This window comes from Trachypithecus francoisi, unplaced genomic scaffold, assembly GCF_009764315.1.
Source record: "Trachypithecus francoisi isolate TF-2019V2 unplaced genomic scaffold, Tfra_2.0 Lachesis_group3, whole genome shotgun sequence".
NCBI lineage: Eukaryota > Metazoa > Chordata > Mammalia > Primates > Cercopithecidae > Trachypithecus > Trachypithecus francoisi.
This window is the reverse complement of record NW_022681468.1, coordinates 129,322,411-129,343,852: the sequence shown is the minus strand read 5'-3', so window position 1 is coordinate 129,343,852 and position 21,442 is coordinate 129,322,411. Positions and strand designations below refer to the sequence as shown.

At 39.1% G+C, this 21,442-nt stretch overlaps 1 protein-coding gene across 5 annotated transcripts in view; it reads right to left on the bottom strand.

Moving 5' to 3' along the window:
- Positions 1-672: 672 nt before the first annotated feature.
- Positions 673-21,442, bottom strand: part of ICE2 (interactor of little elongation complex ELL subunit 2) — a 59,840-nt gene continuing 39,070 nt past the window's right edge. For 4 of the 5 annotated variants that reach the window (XM_033189896.1, XM_033189894.1, XM_033189895.1 and 1 more), the window contains 4 exons: positions 16,661-16,745; positions 12,157-12,207; positions 8,327-8,585; positions 673-2,911 (listed from right to left, as the gene is read on the bottom strand). In XM_033189896.1, the coding sequence (XP_033045787.1) occupies positions 2,783-2,911; positions 8,327-8,585; positions 12,157-12,207; positions 16,661-16,745 (524 nt within the window). In that variant the 3' untranslated portion in view covers positions 673-2,782. Of the gene's footprint in view, positions 2,912-8,326; positions 8,586-12,156; positions 12,208-16,660; positions 16,746-19,835; positions 20,934-21,442 lie in introns of those variants that run through there. The other variant, XM_033189898.1, reaches the window with a different exon arrangement.

Here is a 21,442-nt window from a genome sequence, read left to right as displayed (position 1 = left end):
GTCTTCCACTAGAATGTGATCTCCTGAAAAAAAAAAAAAACTTTGATAGCTACACATTCACGCATCTAATATCTGCCAAGCAACTACATGACAGGCACTGTATTAGGTGTTCACTACTTAATGGTGAACAAAACAAATATGCCCTTGTCCTTGCAGAACTTGTAATCTATAAGAAAAGAGAGAAGTCAAAGAAATAAATATGGTGGGACCTGAAAAAACAATGCTGTGAGAGACTAACTGTGGGAACCTACTTTGGAGTGCATGGCACATAGTTACACTCAAACACTTACTGAATTAAACTGTTTTCAACGAGGTGTGTATAAAGTACACCTTCACTGCTAAGGTATAAGGGGGCCAGGCTGATCATGTCCTTGCTAGCATTAAGTCTGATTTTTTTTTTTTTTAATCTTGCTCATTTTTTGAGATAGGGTCTTGATTTCTCTCCCAGGATGGAGTGCAGTGGCACCATCACAGCTCACTGCAGCCTCGAACTCCTAGACTCAAGCGATCCTCCCACCTCAGCTTCCCAAGTAGCTGGGATTACATCCTGCTAAACATACTGTCAGTTACTTCTTGCTTATAAATTCTCAGTACTAAACATCAAGAAAAAGAACATAAAGCAAGATCAAATGTATGTTAAAAAAAACTAACGTATGTTAGTTTTTCGCCAAGCATAAGCAAAAAACTAGCTTTATATATGATCAGTGTTATTCAAATATATGGGTAAGATAACACATTTTACAATGTAAAAAGTAATATTTAAAAATTAAAAGGCAAGTCTTTCTGGTATTCAGAAGTCTGAAGCAACCACTGTTCCAGGTTTTTAAAAGAGCACATTCCATTCCGGTGCACACAAATGTGCATTAAAAATAAAATAAAAAAGTAAAAGGGCATTTCAAGGGAATCCCCGCCTCTCCCTTGGCTCACTGCCAAATGATTCACAACCAAAACATTTCTGGGATATATGACTTAATAAAAAACCAATAACTACTTCTTAAATAACTTAAAAGTTTTATAACAAAAAATCAAAATAAAACAAAACTTGGTAGTTGAAGATACTTTCAACTGTTACAATATTTGAGGAGATTTTCCGGTCTAATTTCTCAGAAATTAGGCTGAAAGAATAGCCATTCTTTAATATAAAATAGCTAAAAAATTTCAATGCGAAGCAATTATCTAGGATTACAAAACTTGTATTTTACAAATGACATACATAATTTCTGAAAATTTTTGTGTAAGGGTTCTAAAGATTAAACAAGCCTGTCCTTTTTTTTTTTATTTTGAGACAGGGTCACACTCTGATACTCAAGCTGAGTACTGTGGTGCGATCATGACCCACTGTAGCCGCGACTTCCTGGGCTCCAGCAATTCTTCTGCCTCAGCCTTTTGAGTAGCTGGGACTACAGGCACATATCACCACACCCAGCTAACTTTTTTATTAGTAGAGATGAGGTCAATGTTGCTCAGGCTGGTCTCGAACTCCTGGACTCCAGTGATTCTCCTGCCTCAGCCTCGCAAAGTGCTCGGATTACAGGTGTGAACCACTGTGCCCAGCCCTGCTTGTCGTTTCTTAAGTCCAAATTTGCTACAGCAACATCACCTGATTATGCCCTTTTCCAAATTCATCTGTAGGTCTGGAAAACTTAAATGAATCAGTATAGATGAGGATAAAAATAGCTTATGCTGGCCAGGCATGGTGGCTCATGCTTGTAATCCCAGCACTTTGGGAGGCCGATGTGGGCAGATCACAAGGTCAGGAGTTTGACACCAGCCTGGCAAATATGGTAAAACCCTGTCTCTACTAAAAATACAAAAAAAAAAAAATTAGCCAAGAGTGATGGCGGGTGCCTGTGGTCCCAGCTACTAGGAAGGATGAGGCAGGAGAATCGCTTTAACCTGGGAGGCAGAGGTTGTGGTGAGCTGAGATCATGCCACTGCACTCCAGCCTGGGAAACAGAGCGAGACTCCGTCTCAAAACAAACCAAAACAAAAAAAAACTCATGCTTTACCACATTAACCTTGTCATTTGGAGCAATGACACTGACTTTTTTTCTGGAAAACATACCAATCTCTTTGCTTTCAGCAGTGTATTTCAACACTCAGCTTGAATCTAGAGATAGAGGCATTTGTCATCAAACATGTTATACCATCAAATTTTTTTCTCTTTTTTTAAACAAACTGATGGTTGCCAAACAAGAAGATAGCAATCTGACTTTTCAGAGGCAGGGAGTTTTTATTTTTGGCTTCTGTAATGGAATTTCATCAAGTTTTTAAAGGTATCAACTTTATTAACCTGCAACATTCATCATTTTAAAGGAGTATATAAAAACTGTCAAAACGGGTCAGAAACAAGGTTTCCAATGCTCATAATCATCTTCAGCAATGGCAACATTTAACTTTTCGAGTCAGTCTCAACAGACTGGCAATATAACTAACACAATACATAATGATTAAGTGTTGTTCTCAATAAAAAAGCAAATTATTTTTCTATTTACAATTTTTAGAAAAGGTTTAATGTAAAAATATTTTTCTTCTTTATATATTTCCCTGCCATGATAATGTTAAAACATATCAAGATCTTCCTTAAACTTTAAGGGCGAAAAGCATAACATTCCATTTTAGTTGAAACATTCCTTCACATAGCCAACACATTTTTTCAAGGCACTCTAGCTACTACAGGAAAAATGTTCCTCTTACCTACTGATTATTTCCCCTCAAACTTTTCTAAATTAAACATTGCTATAACTGTTTTTTTTAAATTTAATTTTCCATAGTACAGTCCTCAAGTTATTTTTCTTTTATGTGGAGCCACTCCTTCAGTTTCAACTTGCTGACCAGGCAAGCAACTGCTTTTGGTTTCTATGGAAACTGGATTCCTGTGGCTGCGTGTAGGCATTCTTGTTCCACCAACCTAAGAGATGAAGCAGAGAACAGAACAGCTTAATGTAACTACAACATACCTATATACAGTCAACTTTGTTGTATTTATACATGTATTAACCACCTTGCAAATGAGCTTATATTTTTAATCTCCAGCTACCTGGCTGTTTCTAAACAAGTTTTAATCGGACACATTTTTAAAGTACTAAACTTTCAAATAATCATCAGAGAAGTGGATAGATCTGAGTAGATGGGGAGAAAAGTGAATGGGGAAACTATTCTCTGTGTTAAATTTATTAGAGGTTGAAAAGATAAATTAGAAATCAAGGGAATGACGGCCTTATGAGTGACGTGTTTGCAATAATTAAACTGAAGGATAAGAAAAAGGAAGAAGTGAGTAATAGGGAGGGAGGGAAAGAAAATACAAGAAGGTCTGAGGTGGTAATCAGGGAGAAGAAATTACACGGACAAACAAGAAAGAATAAGAAAGGTAGGGAAGATAAGGAAAGAAAATGGGAAAGAGATAAAGATTAAGAAAGAGGGAAGTAAAAAAAAAAAAAGAAAGTATAAGGAAGGGAAAAGACAAGAACTCAAGTAAAAGGGAAATACTGAAGGGCTGCAAGAGGAGACCAAGAAAGAAATAAGAAAAGGGGAAGAAAAAACTGGAAGGGGGAATACAGAGGATGGGCAAACGGGAAGAGGGGGTTAGAGTAGGGGAAGAAACTTTGTTGTGGTTCTACCTTCAAGTCTACCCTTCCTTACCCTCACTTTCTAGCTCACACAGTCAAATGAAGAGAGGCGGTCTATTTTTTTTTTTTTCTTTTGATACAGAGTCTCACTCTGTCGCCCAGGCTGGAGGGCAGTTGGCGTGATCTCTGCTCACTGCAACCTCCACCTCCTGGGTTCAAGCGATTCTCCTGACTCAGACTCCCGAGCTGCTGGGATTACAGGTGTGTGTCACCATGCCTGGCTAACTTTTGTATTCTTAGTAGAGATGGGGTTTCACCATGTTTAGGCTGGTCTGGAAGTCCTGACCTCAAGTGATCCGCCCGCCTCGGCCTCCCAAAGTGCTGGGATTATGGGCATGAGCCATCGTGCCCAGCCAAGGTGGTCTATTCTTAAGACACAATCCCTTGCTATGTAGTCATGTTAAAGATGTGATCTATAAAAAGAGTAATGGAGAAGGCCAGTCTCACAGAGAAGGACCAAAGCTGTACAGCCTGAAACTATTTCCACAGAGCCTGCCCATATCTGCCTTTATTTTCCCTAGTCACCTTGTTCTCTTCTATTTCTTCATATCCTGTCCAGTGAATTTCAGGCCTGGGACTGATGGATGATAGTGTAACTCCAAGCACTCTCTCTCATAATGCTAGCCCAACAGAAATACTACTGGAATTTGCTCCAAGGGGTTACAGGCTCACTGAGAATGGCTCAGACTCTGGCCTCCCTTATTTAATATCTACTGTTCCTTTAAAAAGCATTTTTTTTGGTTTACATTTACATGACCAGAAAGGACAAACTGAGTAAAGATTTGTCTGTGTGAATCTGATGAACTTTTGTAATACACTGATTAGAAAACTGTGGTGACGGCCGGGCGCGGTGGCTCAAGCCTGTAATCCCAGCACTTTGGGAGGCTGAGACGGGCGGATCACGAGGTCAGGAGATGGAGACCATCCTGGCTAACACGGTGAAACCCCCGTCTCTACTAAAAAATACAAAAAACTAGCTGGGCGACGTGGCGGGCGCCTGTAGTCCCAGCTACTCGGGGCTTGCAGTGAGCTGAGATCCGGCCACTGCACTCCAGCCTGGGCGGCAGAGCGAGACTCCGTCTCAAAAAAAAAAAAAAAAAAAAAAAAAAAAAAAGAAAAGAAAACTGTGGTGACTTTTGGATGATCTATACCACTCCTCACTCAGCTGGTATTTCCTATAAAGGTATACTGACCACACTAATTCTATGTGTTAAACTCTTTGAGAAAAGCAAGCATTTTGAAAACTTCCACTGTAAGACTGTGTGTGTTTGAATGTGTAAAATGAATGTTTATTACAGAAGCTGTAGAAAGAGAAAAGGACTAAGTGTGAAGCTGTTGCAAGAAGACTGGAAGCAGAAGTCAAAAGTAGCCCAGGCAGCAAATGGGACCCTTAAATAGAATGTCTGCTTGATCCAGCAGGAGGCAGAAGCAAGCGTCTCTCAGGGTTAGTACCAAAGGCACTATACAAGGATGAGATGGGAGTTCAAGTGGACTTGTGACTATGCGATCACAGTAGAGGCAAAAATGTTTGAATACATTTTTACACCATGAAAATGGGCAGATGATTTCTATTTCATATAGGTCTTACTTCCCTGGTTTCCTGAAAGCTGTGATCTTACCATTGCTGCCAAAACCAGAATCCATATTTGCGCTTAGATTGGCTGGGACTAGAAGGCCCATTCCAATGGCCTGGCTAGGAGGTAGGGAGAAAGATGGGGTAATTCCTATCAAATATAGGGCTAGATTGTGGGGAGGTGAGTAGATCATCAAAAACTTTCCACTGGCTTTCAAATACATATATCAAACCAAGTATTAGTTATCTAATTGTCCACTGTACCTAATGCTGGGCTCTACAACAACCTGGCCCTGGATAATCTCGTTAAGTATTTGTTCCTGGACTGCATGCATGAAGCACACTCCGTGATACACATATACATGAATGTTATTCATTCATTTATTATAATAAGAAATGTTATTATGTAGCCAAATTGTGAATATATAGAATTTCTCCTTTTCAAATACAGTCACATTTTGGTCAAAATGAACCACATGTACAACAGTGGTCCCAAAAGATTATAATGGAGCTGAAAAATTTCTATCATCTAGCGATGTCGCAGCTGTTAGAATATAACAGTGCAATGTATTACCTTGTCTATGTTTAGACATGCAAATACCAGTGTATTACAACTGCATACAGTATTCAGTACAGCAACATGGTGTACAGGTCTGTAGACTACCTAAGAGCAACAGGCTATACCATATGGCCTAGGTATGTAGTAGACTACACCCTCTAGGTTTGTGTAAGTAAGCTTATGATATTTACACAAAGACAAAATTGACTAGTGCTGCATTTCTCAGAATTTATCCCTGTCGTTAACTGATACACGACTATAAATTGTGTTCTTACTGTACTAAAGCACATTTTAGACCACATTTAAAAAAGAATCAAATCATTAAACTATTTCCAAAGTATAAAGCATTCAACACTACTTTAGTGTCAGTCTGTATCAATAAGGACAGTATATTACTCATTTTTTTTAGAAATACCTTGCACACACATAATACATTTTTCCTTTCACTTAAAGTTGTTCAATTCCAAGGTATTAAACTGTTCATTTTCACTAAAAAGGAATAAGCCACCCCCACACAGAATTACAGGTTATAGGTGAGAGACTATAATCAGTGTTTCTAAATTAAAAGGAAATCACTCTCCTAGAAAAACATAGATCCTTCAAAAACAGTTCTTCAATTATTTTTAAGTTACTTAAGAAAATGTTTCCTTAGGTTATAAAAGTGACTACTTCTAGTAAACTGGAAACAGACAACCAAAACTGAAAATAAAATAGCTTAAAACGCTAAAAACTAACTTTCTCCATTCTTTCACTTGTCCCAACTTAACATTTGTACTTTCTTGGCCAAAGCTAAGTAGGAATGTACAAGGAGTTCTCATTTCTAAAAGGATACTCCCAAACAGTAACTTAGGGTGGAGAACTGAAAGACATAAACAAACAATCCTGTTTACTTTAAATTATTTAAAAATCTCACTATTTGCATTCCAGCTGTTTCTCATAAGGATTTGAGGACATTTACCGATTAATTCAGTAAAATACAGACAGTGAAAAGGAAGAATACACAAGTGATAGACGGTCTGGGGCAACCATAATGAGAAGATAACACTCAGACAATAATTCTAACTCAAACACTTTTGGCAGTAAGTAAGGAAAATATACTGGATTTTGTCTCCTGAACACATTCAGAATCATTTGTAGAGAGCAAAACTTTTTTCTTTCCTTTTTTTTCTTTTTTTGAGACAGTCTCACTGTGTCATCTAGGCTGGAATGCAGTATAGTGATCTTGGCTCACTGCAACCTCTGCCTCCTGGGTTCAAGAACTTCTCCTGTCTCAGCCTCTCCAGTAGCTGGAATTGATTACAGGTGTGCACCATGACACCCGGCTAATTTTTGGTAGAGATGGGGTTTCACCAAGTTGGCCAGGCTGGTCTCAAACTGCTGATCTCAAATGATCCACCCGCCTTGGCCTCCCAAAGTGCTGGGATTATAGGCGTGAGTGAGCCACCGCACCCAGCCGAGTGCAAAACTTTTCTAACAACTAAACTCGAATTGGAATTTCCTACACAATATACAGAATGAGTGACATAGCAGAGAATATCTCTAGCTATGGGTTTATAAGTTTCATATAATGTCATTCAACTGTTACTTCTGGCAAGGATTCTATAAAGAGAGTAGTATTAATTTGTAATTCAGTAAATACTGAGTTACATAACACTTATCAAAACACAATTTAGTCCTTAACACTTCAGTTATATTTTTAATTAGACATTCTGTTCACAAACTACTAATACTTCTTTTTCCTCATCCTAATTAACAATGTTGGCCAGGCGTGGTGGCTCACACCTGTAATCCCAGCACTTTGGGAGGCTGACGTGGGCGGATCACAAGGTCAGGAGATTGAGACCATCCTGGCTAACACGGTGAAACCCCGTCTCTACTAAAAATAAAAAAATTAGCCAGGCATGGTGGCGGGCGCCTATAGTCCCAGCTACTTGGGAGGCTGAGGCAGGAGAAGGGCATGAATCTGGGAGGTGGAGCTTGCAGTGAGCCAAGATAGAGCCATTGCACTCCAGCCTGGGAGTCAGACTCCATCTCAAAAAAAAAAAAAAGAAAAAATAAAAAGTTTAATTATATCATAATTTTATTACATGTACTCTTCTGCAAATTGCCTAAAATACTTAATGAAATGAAACCCAGTATATATAAATAAAAATTACAAAAAACCCCCCACAATTTTGCTTTTCATAGGAATATAAGGATTTAACTACTTGGATGCCTTACCCACACACCCACTGTGCAAGCTAAGAGAGTTTTCTTTTTTTTTTTTGAGTTTTCTTTTTCTTTTTGAGTTTGCTTTTTTTTTTTTTTGAGACGGAGTCTCGCTCTGTCGCCCGGGCTGGAGTTTTCTTTAGTTGACTTATAAATCTTGCAAAAATAGAAAGTTCCACTACCATGTAGACTGGACTCACTACGGCATACAACTTTATCCTTCCTATGGATATAGTTTTTAGAATGGTGCTGTGATTAATATGACAATGAGAACATCAGGTTGAAATATGGTAAAGTCTGCGAAATAGACAAATAATAAACAACCTAATGAACCTTTAACTTCAAAAAATATCTTACCTTTTGTTGTGTTGTGGTATCCAGTGATTTAGGTGGAAAAGTACAAGGTATTCTTCCATGATGGATATGATATGGTAATAACAGGCTGGGATCTAATGGGACCCAGGGAACTGAGAGACTGGAAGGTACACCAGGAAGGCCGCAATGTGTTTTATACAAATTGTATGCTGTCCTAGTAACTTTTCCATCAGAGGCCTTATAGATCAGGAGTGAAGAATCTTCTGCTGCATGAGATAACAAGTAGGAACCCTCCTGCAAGCTAAATCCACACAATGAAACTCAACCCACTGGCTCACTGTGTCAATTTCAACAGCACTTTCTTAATCATAATCTATTAGTAAAATTGAAAATGAGAAGATCACATCACCTCTAAAACTTATGATAAAATAAGATTTAAGAAATCTTTAAAACCATTTTTATGCTTTTTAGGCAACTAATTGTAATTCTTACTCCAAAGTTCAGAACAGTTGATCATTTTCTTTTTCCTTTTATAGCAATTTGTAAGTTTTCATTTAATGGGAAACAAAGAGTGTGCCTAATTCTCTAATCCATAGATTAGACATTTATAGGTATCTATACTGAAAAGCATTCCTACAGCATTTTCATTCATTTAACACTGCAACTATATTGTACCTAATAATAGACAGATGACTAGATACAAAAGTGAGGGTGACATGTTTGCTACATTGAGTAGTTTAAAATAAAATGGAAGAAACAGTCAATGGAACAATCACAATACAACATGAGGTGCTATGAGGATAACAGAGACAACAGCAGCTAGCAGGTATTAAATGTTTATTATGAGCTAACTACTGTATTATAGCTTCACATCTATTTTCTCATTAGATCTTCCACAAGGCATATTAATTTAGGGTGATAAATAAACAAATTAGAGATGCTAAGCAATTTGCCCAAAGTTCTGAGTGTAGGCTTAGATATAAACCCAGGCATTTGAACTCCACAGGCCACACCCTTAATCACGATCCTCTACTGCAGCAATAACCAGCTATGTTGAACATCAAAACCACATTTTTCCTTTCTCCCTAGAAAGCTTTAAATAATTCAGTGTATCATCATAAAGAACTAAAGGGATATGAATAAATACATTGTGCTTTCTTGGGATTACACAGTTCTCTGGATCAAAGATGTTAAGGAGAACATCCGTTCTTTACCACAATATATTATTAAAAAAGAAAGATTTATCATACTTTAGCTATAAATATTTGCCTATAAACCTAGTAAGTTACATTTTCATCAATTTTTAAACTGAAAATAGGTGTTGACAATTGCTCTTATCCTCTGGAAATTTTTTTTTCCCAATAACTTTCATATTTCCATATAAATAAATGAATAATTATTTGATAGGAATAAATAACATTTCAAAGATTGAGCTTTAATCAATGAAAATCATATATCTTAACTACCTCCACTAAAAATGAAGAAAGCTTTCATTTACAGAAGAATGTATTAATATTTAATTCATGGAGAATGAGAGATACTCTAAAGGAGTATCTTACAAGTGCCATACAAGTCTAAGGTACATGGATGAATATAAACTATGGTAGGTGGAATAATGGCCTCCTAAAAATGTTTATGTTCCAAACCTGGAACCTATGAATATGTTACATGGCCAAAGGGAATTAAGGTAGCACATGGAATTAAGGTTGCTAATTAACTGATTTTAAAATGGTCAAATTGTACTAATCATAATAGCCCTTAAATATGGAAGAAGAAGGCAGAAGAGACTCAGAGGGAGATGTGACTGTAGAAGTCCAGAGAGATGTGACTTAACTTGGCTTTGTAACTTTGAAGATGGAGGCAGGGAGCTACAAGCCAAGGGATGCAGGTGGCCCCTAGAAGCTACAAAAGGCAAGGAATAGATCCTTCCCAGAGCCTATAGAAAGGAATGTAGCTTTTCCAGTGCCCTGATTTTAACTCAGTGAACTCTGTTAGACCTCTGACTTGAGAACTGCAAAATAATAAATTTGTGTTGTTTTATAACATTAATTTTGTGGTAATTTGTTATAGCCACAATATAAAGCTAATACACAAACTAAATAAAATACTGATAATAAAATTTCAAAAAACATCTGGCAAATTTCATGCAAAAGCTTTTTATGTAACATGAAGAACAGAATATATAAAACAAAAATCCTGTCACATAATCACAGAGTATCACAACTGAAAAGTACCTAGGAAGTTACTGCACTTGACACCATCATTTTACAAATAAGTAAACTGACATCAAGTTGGATAACAGAATTCTTCAGAACTAGAACTTTGAGATTTTGACTCTAAGTTCAGATTCAAGTTGTTTTCAAGTTTAACCTTTGGTAAGGGCATAAGAGAAGCAATGCAAACATTCATATAACAAAACAGTTTGATATATCACCGGGGGAAAATCCATATTCTAAGACTTGCCATGGACCTAAATGACTGTTCATTTAGCTCTATGTTCTTTCTTTCTTTCTTTTTTTTTTTTTTTTTGAGACGGAGTCTCACTGTGTCGCCCAGGCTGGAGTGCAGTGGCCCGATCTCGGCTCACTGCAAGCTCCGCCTCCCGGGTTCCAGCCATTCTCCCGCCTCAGCCTCCGAGTAGCTGGGACTACAGGCGCCCGACACCGCGCCCGGCTAGTTTTTTGTATTTTTAGTAGAGACGGGGTTTCACCGTGTTAGCCAGGAGGGTCTCGATCTCCTGACCTCGTGATCCGCCCGCCTCGGCCTCCCAAAGTGCTGGGATGACAGGCTTGAGCCACCGCGCCCGGCCTATGTTCTTTCTTTCTTTCTTTCTTTTTTTTTTTTTTTGAGAGGGAGTCTCACCCTGTCGTCCAGGCTGGAGTGCAGTGGCACATCTCAGCTCTCCAATCCCGTCTCCCGGGTTCAAGTGATTCTCCTGCCTCAGCCTCCTGAGTAGCTGGGATTACAGGTGCATGCCACAACACCCAGCTAATTTTTTTTGTATTTTTAGTAGAGATGGGGTTTCACCATGTTGGCCAGGATAGTCTCGATCTTCTGACCTCATGATCCATCTGCCTCGGCCTCCCAAAGTGCTGGGATTACAGGTGTGAGCCACCGTGCTCGGCCTCTATGTTCTCTTTTTTTATCTTGAAAGTGAAAATAATATAGCTATGGTGGGCTGAATAATGGTCCCCCACCATAGTGTTCATATGCTAATCACCAGAACCTGTGACTGTATTCCATTTAATGGTTTTGCAGGTGTGATTAAATTAAGGATTTTGAGATGAGGGGATTATCCCAAATTATGTGAGAAGGCCAAAAGTAATCACCAGGAACCTTATGAAAGGGAGGCAGAGGAAGATATTACCACAAAAGGGGAGAAGGCAATGTGATGTGGATGCAGAGATCCAAGTGACATGCCCTGATGATGGAGGAAAGAGCCACAAGTCAAGGAATACAGGTGGTCACTAGAAACTGAAAAAGGTAAAGAAATGATTCTTTCCTCAGTCTTCAGAAAGGACCAGCCCTGCTGATCTTTACCCGGTGAAATTGATTTTGGATTTCTGACCTCCAGAACTAAAGAGAGAATAAATTTGCTTTGTTTTAAGCCACCAAGTTAGCGGCAATGTGTTACAGCTGCAATAGAAAAACAACACACTAATAGACTTACAGGAAAATGTAATTGCAAGCTCATTAAAGCCAGATACTATCATATTATATTTTTACAATATAAATTTTTACATTTGACATAATAATTTTTGCATTTCTAGGTTATTTAGTCTCTATTCCTAACAGCACATTTTCAAAGTTTCTAAGAATTTTCATCTAAGAAAATCAGATATATCAAAGCAAAATGCCTAAAAAATACTTACCTACTTAATTTCTTTAGAATGTGTTGGAGGATGTTAAATAAATTGGAAATCCTAATAAACAAAAGAAATTCATGTAAAATGAAACTGCAAAAAACTTACTTTTAGCAATTATAGCTCCTCAGGCAGAGAAATGCCCTCAATAACAACAACAAAAACAGCGGATGAGATAATTTAAAACAAAACATATTGAAACATTTCTATTTCGATTAAATTATGATATTTACTTAATTTTTGCCATTTTCTCTCTCTTTTTTTTTTCCAGAGTCCTGCCGTATAGACCAGGCTGGAGTGAGTGCAGTGACACAATCTCCGCTCACTGCAACCTCCACCTCCCGGAATCAAGTGATTCTCTTGCCTTAGCCTCTCAAATACTGGGACTACAGGCATGCGTCACCACGTCAGGCTAATTTTTTGTATTTTTAGTAGAGATGGGGTTTCACCATGTTGGCCAGGCTGGTCTTGAATTCCTGACCTCAGGTAATCCACCTGCCTCAGCCTCCCAAAGTGCTGGGATTATAGGCATGAGCCACGGCGTCCGGCCAATTTTTGTCATTTCATGATTTCCTTTCATTATCATAATGTATTTGGCTTTTTGTGAGTCAGAGCAGTTGTAAAGAGATCACTATTTTATGTTCAAATTATATACTTAAAAAAAAAAAACGCTGGCCGGGCGCAGTGGCTCACGCCTGTAATCCCAGCACTTTGGGAGGCCAAGGTGGGCGGATCATGAGGTCAGGAGATCGAGACCATCCTGGCTCACATGGTGAAACCCTGTCTCTACTAAAAATATAAAAAATTAGCCGGGCGTGGTGGCGGTTGCCTGTAGTCCCAGCTACTCGGGAGGCTGAGACAGGAGAATGGCGTGAACCCGGGAGGCACAGCTTGCAGTGAGCCGAGATCACGCCACTGCACTCCAGTCTGGGCAACAGAGCGAGACTCCATCTAAAAAAAAAAAAAAAAAAAAAAGATAAGAGGTCTTTAGTAAAGCTAATATGCCTAAGAGTTTGTCTTTCAGAGATGGTGGTCAATTAGCTTCCAAAAAAATTGATAGGTATGTTAAACCTGTGATGACAGAGAAGCCACTCACTCGTGATAGGATAGCTAAAGGGAAATACAGGTTGTTTTTTTTTTTTTTGAGACATAGTCTCGCTCTGTAGCCCAGGCTGGAGTGCAGTGGTGCGATCTTGGCTCACTACAAGTTCTGCCTCCCGGGTTCACACCCTTCTCCTGCCTCAGCCTCCCAAGTAGCTGGGTCTATAGGCGCCTGCCACCACGCCCGGCTAATTTTTTGTATTTTTAGTGGAGATGGGGTTTCACCATGTTAGCCAGGCTGGTCTTGATTTCCTAACGTGATCCACCCACCTCGGCCTCCCAAAGTGCTGGGATTACAGGCATGAGCCACTGCGCCTGGCCAAATACAGGTATTATTTTAAAAACTTCTTCAGTAGTTCTTCTAGATGTAAAGTCCGTCCATCGGTCCTTTCTTTCTTTTCTTTTTCTTTTCTTCTCTCTCTCTCTCTCTCCCTATTTTTATTTTTTTGAGACGGAGTCTCACTCTTTTTGCCCAGGTTGGAGTGCAGTGGCATGATCTCGGCTCACTGCAACCTCCGCCTCCTGGGTTCAAGCCATTCTCCTGCCTCAGCCACCCAAGTAGCTGGAATTGCAGGTGTCCACCACCACGCCTGGCTAATTTTTATATTTTTTTTAGTAGAGATGGGGTTTCACCATGTTGTCCAGGCTGGTCTCGAACTCCTGACCTCAAGTGATCTGCCTGACACAGCCTCCCAAAGTGCGGGGATTACAGGCATGAGCCACTGTGCCCGACCTCCTCCTTTCTTTTTTTAAAAAATGTTTTTCTTTGGGAAAAGCAAGGCAGGTAGAGACTAGGGTATGGAAAAGCTTTTCTATTCACATATGTAAAAAAGAGTTACTGTTCAAGAGAAGCAGTCCTTATAATAGAAGCAGACATACTGAAGTACAGGCAGAGAGTTCAAATTTGGATCTGGGACCCTTAAAAAACTATGTCAAGCCTGTGAAGGCTGGAACTATGCAGCTAGTAGAAATCAGAAACATTTCTTCTCCTAAGTAGGAATCAAACATATTAACTGCCAAGGCTGCAACTAGCTTAGCCGTGTGCTCTAGGGAACACCACTGTAATATTTCCTCATATATAAAATGGAGATAATACTACCACCAGCCTTTCCTAGGAATTTGTGAGATGAAAATGAGATAACATTCGTAAGTTATTTTCCTTTGCATTTAGACTATTTAGAGTTCTGAGTACGACAAATTCATTTCAGTCTCGTGTATAATAACGCTTGGTAGAAGGGCAAACTTTGAGAAGTTAGACTGTCAGAGTTTTTGACTGTACTATCCTTTCCCTTTCCTGTAATGGAGTAAAATGTTTGCTTCCCACGCACAGTGGCCACTTTGGCTGTAGCCTCCCTTGTCTTAAGTAGAAGGGCTGGTGCTACTGGCATTATATTTAAATTGGAGATGGAGATAACATAAATGGATCACAAACTGGGTCTGGGCTCCATCAATGGATGAATGAATAAAGAAAATGTGATTACACACACACACACACACACGCGCGCGCGCGCACACACACACGTATATTCAGCCATAAAAGAAATGAAATTCTGGCCGGGCTCAGTGGCTCAAGCCTGGAATCCCAGCACTTTGGGAGGTTGAGAAGGGCGGATCACGAGGTCAGGAGATCAAGATCATCCTGGCTAACGTGGTGAAATCCCGTCTCTACTAAAAAAATACAAAAAACTAGCCGGGCGAGGTGGCGGGCGCCTGTAGTCCCAGCTACTCAGGAGGCTAAGGCAGGAGAATGGCATGAACCCGGGAGGCAGAGCTTGCAGTGAGCTGAGATCCGGCCACTGCACTCCAGCCTGGGCGACAGAGCGAGACTCCGTCTCAAAAAAAAAAAAAAAAAAAAAAAAAAGAAATTCTGGTATTTGCATCATGGATAGAACTGGAAGTCGTTACATAAACGAGGCACAGAAAGACAAACACTGCATGCTGTCAATCATATGTGGAAGCTAAAAAAGTGGATCTCATGGAGATACAGAATAGCAGTTACAAGAGGCTGAGAAGGAAATGGATGGGAGAAATGAGAAGGTGGTTAAGGGGTTAGACAGGAGGAATAACTTCTAGTATTCAATACTATAGTAGGGAAATTACAGTTCATAATAATTTAGTGTATATATCAAAATACCTAGAAGGGAAGAATTGTAATGTTACTAACACAAAGATAAATGTTTGAGGTGAAGGATATTCCAATTATCTTGATTTGGTCATTACACATTGTATATGGGTATTAAAATATCACATGTAAGGCTGGGTATGGTGACTTACACCTGTAATCCCAGCACTTTGGAGGCCGAGGCGGGCAGATCACCTGAGATCGGGAGTTCGAGACCAGCCTGACCAATATGGAGAAACCCTGTCTCTATTAAAAATACAAAATTAGCTGGGCATGGTGGTGCATGCCTATAATCCCAGGTACTCGGGAGGCTGAGGCAGTAGAATTGCTTGAACCCGGGAGGTGGAGGTTGCAGTGAGCCAAGATTGCATCATTGCATTCCAGCCTGGGCAAAAAGAGTGAAACTCCATCTAAAAAAAAAAAAAAAAAAAAAAAATCACATGTACCCCAAAATATATATAACCGTCATCTATCAATAAACAAACAAAAACAAAACAAAACATACTGCTGGCCAGGCATGGTGGTTCATGCCTGTAATCCCAGCATTTTGGGAGGCTGAGGCAGGCAGATTGCTTGAGTTTAGGAGTTTGAAAACAGCCCAGGGGCCGGGCGCGGTGGCTCAAGCCTGTAATCCCAGCACTTTGGGAGGCCGAGACGGGCGGATCACGAGGTCAGGAGATGGAGACCATCCTGGCTAACACGGTGAAACCCCGTCTCTACTAAAAATACAAAAAAAAAAAAAAAAAAACTAGCCGGGCGAGGTGGCGGGCGCCTGTAGTCCCAGCTACTTGGGAGGCTGAGGCAGGAGAATGGCGTAAACCTGGGAGGCGGAGCTTGCAGTGAGCTGAGATCTGGCCACTGCACTCCAGTCCGGGCAACAGAGCGAGACTCCACCTCAAAAAAAAAAAAAAAAAAAAAAAGAAAACAGCCCAGGCAACATGGTGAAACCCCATCTCTATGACACATACAAAAATGAGCTGGGCATGCTGGTGCATGCCTGTAGTCCCTACTCGGGAGGCTGACGTGGGAGGATCCCTTGAACCAGAGAGGTTGAGGCTGCAGTGAGCCGAGATCACACCACTGCACTACAGCCTGGGTGACAGAATGAGACTCTATCTCAAAAACACAAAGAACAAAAACAAGACAAAACAAAACTGGGTGCAATGAGACCTCTATACATAAAAGGATTAAAAGTCTTGAAAATACTTTAAGCTTAAACAATATTTAAAGAAAAATTAATGATCACATTAACAAGTTTTTCAATTCTCACCACAAAGTAAACTTTCTTACTTGAGTGCTGAAAGCTTTTCTTTTAATTCTTCTGAGGTAATTTCTTCCAGCAGAAAAAGCTTTGAAGTAAATGCATCAATATGCCCTAAAATAAAATATCAAACTTAAAAAGAACAAGCAATTGCAGTATTTAGAAAACAAAAAACCAAGTTATCCTGTCTCCTTAAAGATGCTTTTACAAATTTTAATAACGGTAAATAAATTTTATATTTAGTAGAAATACACATTTTATTGAGTCTTAAGTACAGCTATATTTTAAAATGACATAATTCAGATTATAAAACATTTATATTCATTCTAAAATATTTGCTGAATATATAAAAGTTTACACATGTCCAAATATACGAAATCATTTCAAAGCCTACAATTTATGAACAACTACTATTAAAATACTGGTGTTTCTAATTCCTATTAAAGTTACATTTGTATGGCGTTTATGAGGAGAAATAAGTACATATTATCAAAACAAGCAGATAAAATCAAATGTACAGGGGCTTTCTAAGACACACTTGGTTCTTAAGGTAAAAATTAGATTATGAAAATCTAGCTTCATATTTTTTAATTAGGCTGAGACAGTGGCTCATGCCTGTAATCCCAGCACTTTGGGAGGCCGAGGCAGGCAGATCTCCTGAGGTCAGGAGTTCGAGACCGGCCTGGCCAACATAGTGAAACTTTAACTCTACTAAAAATATTAAAAAATTAGCCAGGCATGGTGGTGGACGCCTGTAATCCCAGCTACTTGGGAGGCTGACACAGGACAATTGTTTGAACCCAGGAGACGGAGGTTGCAGTGAGCCGATACAGTGCCACTGTACTCCAGCCTGGGTGACAGAGTAAGGCTCTGTCTCAAAAAAAAAAAAAAAAAAAAAATTATTAAAGCACACTGTAAGATTTCCTACCTTAAAAAAAAAAAAAAAAAAATCAAAGCAGTCAGTTCCAAGTCTTACTTTTTTTTTGAGACAAAGTTTTGCTCTTGTTGCCCAGGCTGGAGTGCAGAGGCACGATCTTGACTCACTGCAACCTCTGCCTCCTGGGTTCAAGCAATTCTCCTGCCTCAGCCTGCCATGTAGATGGGATTACAGGTGCCCACCACCAGGCCCGGCTAACTTTTTGTATCTTTAGTAGATACTGGGTTTCATCATGTTGGTGAGGCTGGTCTTGAACTCCTGACGTCAGGTGATCCACCTGCCTCAGCCTCCCAAAGTGCTGGGATTACAGGCGTGAGTCACTGAGCCTGGCCAAAGTCTTACTTACTTACTTGCTTATTTATTTATTTATTTATTTTAGACAGAGTCTTGCTCTGTCTCCTGGGCTGGAGTGCAGTAACAAGATCCTGGCTCACTGTAACATCTGCCTCTGAGGTTCAAGCTATTCTTGTGCCTTAGCCTCCTGAGTAGCTAGGACTACAGTTGTGCGCCACCACTCTCAGCTATCTTTTTTTTTTTTTTTGTATTTTTGGTAGAGATGGGGTTCCATCATGTTGGCCAGGCTAGTCTTGAACTCCTGGCGTCAAGCAATCCACCTGCCTTGGACTCCCAAAGTGCTAAGATTACAGGTGTGAGCAACAGCACCCAGCCCCGACTCTTACTTTTTTTTACAAACACAATATGAATCTAGAATTCCAAAAAACAAAACAGCAAATTCTCAATATGATGCTTTTGTTTTAAAAAGTAATACATATATTCTAAAACAAAACAGGTTGAGAGCTAATACCAAGGTCCTGAAATATACCAAGGAAGAGAGACATAAAAGATAGTCCCGGGTTAAATGTTATATGATCAAGTCAACACAAAAATCGTAGGTATTGTATCATAGTTAAAAACATCAACTAGCATGATGAGAATATAACACGTATCAATGTTGAAAACAAATTGTTTTTATTTTTTAACTCCTAATATTTAGGTCTCAAAACAAATTACCTGGAAAGCTGATGTCAATCACTGGGACACTTAAAAATGCACATAATTTAATGTTTCATTTTCTTACCAAGCCCCTTTTCATTTGCTTTATGCTCATACACTCATTACACTCATTACACAGTGGCATTTCTAATAACAAAGACACATTGTAATGATTTAATAATCATAGAAAGGAAATATTAAGCCTAACTTTTAGATGTTTACTAATTATGTCTTTGAGAAGACTAATAGTTCTTACCTTTTGAAAGAAATTCATTTAAAAAAGTATTATATTATAGTATGTGTCAATTATGGTCCGTCAAAAATAACTATACAGAGAATACTATACTAAGTGCTCTGAGGATCTACCTCCTCAAAGAGTTCACAACTCTCTCAATCTCTGAGCTTTCTAATCTGTGGGCCTCAAATAAGATAATATATATGTGCTTAAGATACTCATCACCTCAGCCCTTCAGGCAGCTACGCAATGCTGGGGATGGCAAAAGCTCCCTGGCTATTGCCCTTCAGCTACAAGCAATCTCTCTTACATATCACAGCGTGCTGTACAAATATTTATGTGCACCAAGGTTGGAAAGCACTGATTTAGAGAGGACAAATAAAATCTATGTGTAATAAAGACTTTATATACAAGCATTCATTCATACATATATGCACATAAACATATACAAGCATACATGCATTCATATGTGTATAGGGACTCCTTGCCTTGCATGCAGTGTGGGGACCATAAAAATGACCATACAGGCTGAAACCCTACAATTTTAACAATCAATGGGGAAAATTACAACTGTTTGGTTACCTTTCAAATTTTTGTCAAAACACTATAAACTATCAATCATAAATATATAGGAAAATGAACAGAACAGTAAAATATTTTAGTACACTTTAATTCAAAACACTAAAGTGTTTTATTTCTTTATGAAACGTTAGTGAAGAGCAGTTTGAACAGTGCTTGTTATTAGGAAGGATGCATCTTTTCTTTTTATTCTTCTTACACAACTTGTTATTAGGAAGGATGCATCTTTTCTTTTTCTTTTTTGAGACAGGGTCTCACTCTGTTGGCCAGGCTGGAGTGCAGTGGCGTGATCCTGGCTCACTGCAACCTCCGCCTCCCGGGCTCATGTGATTCTCCTGTCTCAGTTTCCTGAGTAGCTGGGATTACAGGCACAAGTGACTATTGCCCAGCTACTTTTTTATATTTTTAGTAGAGACAGGGTTTCGCCACGTTGGCCAGGCCAGTCTTTAACCCCTGACCTCAAATGATCCACCCGCCTTGGCCTCCCAAAGTGCTGGGATTACAAGCGTGAGCCACCTCACCTGGCTGGATGCATCTTTTCAATGCCATAGTGAACCGTTATATTCCTAAGGATCAGCTTCCGACACTGTATCCTTTGTGCTCTCAATATCATGAAATTATCTTTAGGAGCTTGTTTAGTATAAAATCTTATGCCAGTGTCACTTGTTCATCCTTTATGTCACAACGCTTTCACTAAGTTTGTCTGGCAGCAGCAAATCTAGAGTCACTGGAACAATAGCAGTGCCAACATTCCCACTATGCCAACATATTTTCTCTGTAATTCCATTTATGTTCCATTCAAATTTCACTTCTGGCAGTATCACCTTTTGTTTCTTTGCTTTGCTTTAATATTTGTTGGCCAATTCTTTTGATTATATACTTTGGTAAAATATCACATGGGTGTATCACTGGGAGACAAAGAGTCAACACAACTGCACACTCTGCTTTCTGTGCACGAGCTCAATGGGTACACAATAACCAATTATAAACAGACTTTGAAAGAAGTGACATGACTGGTCACTGATCACGATGTGCCTGTTACTTATGTAGTGATCTGTGGACTGAAGAGCCAGCAGTGAAGCTTATACTTTACACAATTACTGTTAACACACAGTCATAACTAAAACTTGTGCTTATTGAAACTGTGAGCCAAGTGAGGATTGCCTGTATGTCAACTATACAGAATTGATAAATATTAAAGGGTTGGAGGGTGGATGCAGAAGTTGCGATGAGACTATGTGGGAAATTGTCTTGAAGGAGTAAATCTTGAAGTTTTTATAGGGAAAAGATAAAAAGAGTACTGCAACTAGGGAAAGTGGGGAACATGTTTATAGCAAAGCAAAGCAAACAAACAAATCACAAGTGTGTTTATTCTACTGGAAAAAGAGACTATAAGCTATAGAATTGATTCTCAAAGTGTGGTCCCTAAACTAGCAGCATCAGTACCACCTGAGAAAGTCTTAGGTCCCAGTACAGACCTAGTGAATCAGACACTCCAGGGTGGGGCCAGCAATCTCCACTTTTAAAAGCACTTCAAGTGATTTTCTTGAACATCTTCCTTAAATTAAAAGGGTATTATAACAACATTTAAAAAAACTCAAAAACTCAGATGTTTTTAAAATAGTATTTTAAAACATATCGCCCCCCCATACCTACACCCCACCAAAAAAACCCCAAACAAACCAAAATCCCACGACCATACAATATATGCTTTTCACCAAACACCTGGCACAGAAGCCAAAAATACTATCCCAGTACATTGAGATGAAAGGCTCACAAGAGGATAGGATTCACAGAGTTAGGATTACTTAGGATTTTAAAAAATAATTAAGATGAAGTAATGCACACAGTTGACGTTAAAGTGTACATTTAAAAACTGAAACCCTAATTTTTTTTTTTTTTTTGGTCATGAATCTCCATTCTCTGTCAGAACTTTAAACAAAATTTCACTCATAAGTTTTTATTTGGTCCTTTCCTAAAATGGATGTGGCTGGCAAATTGCATTCAAGTAGCTAACATTGAGATTGTGAGGTCTTTGGAGGAACATTGAAATTCTGGTTATAGACT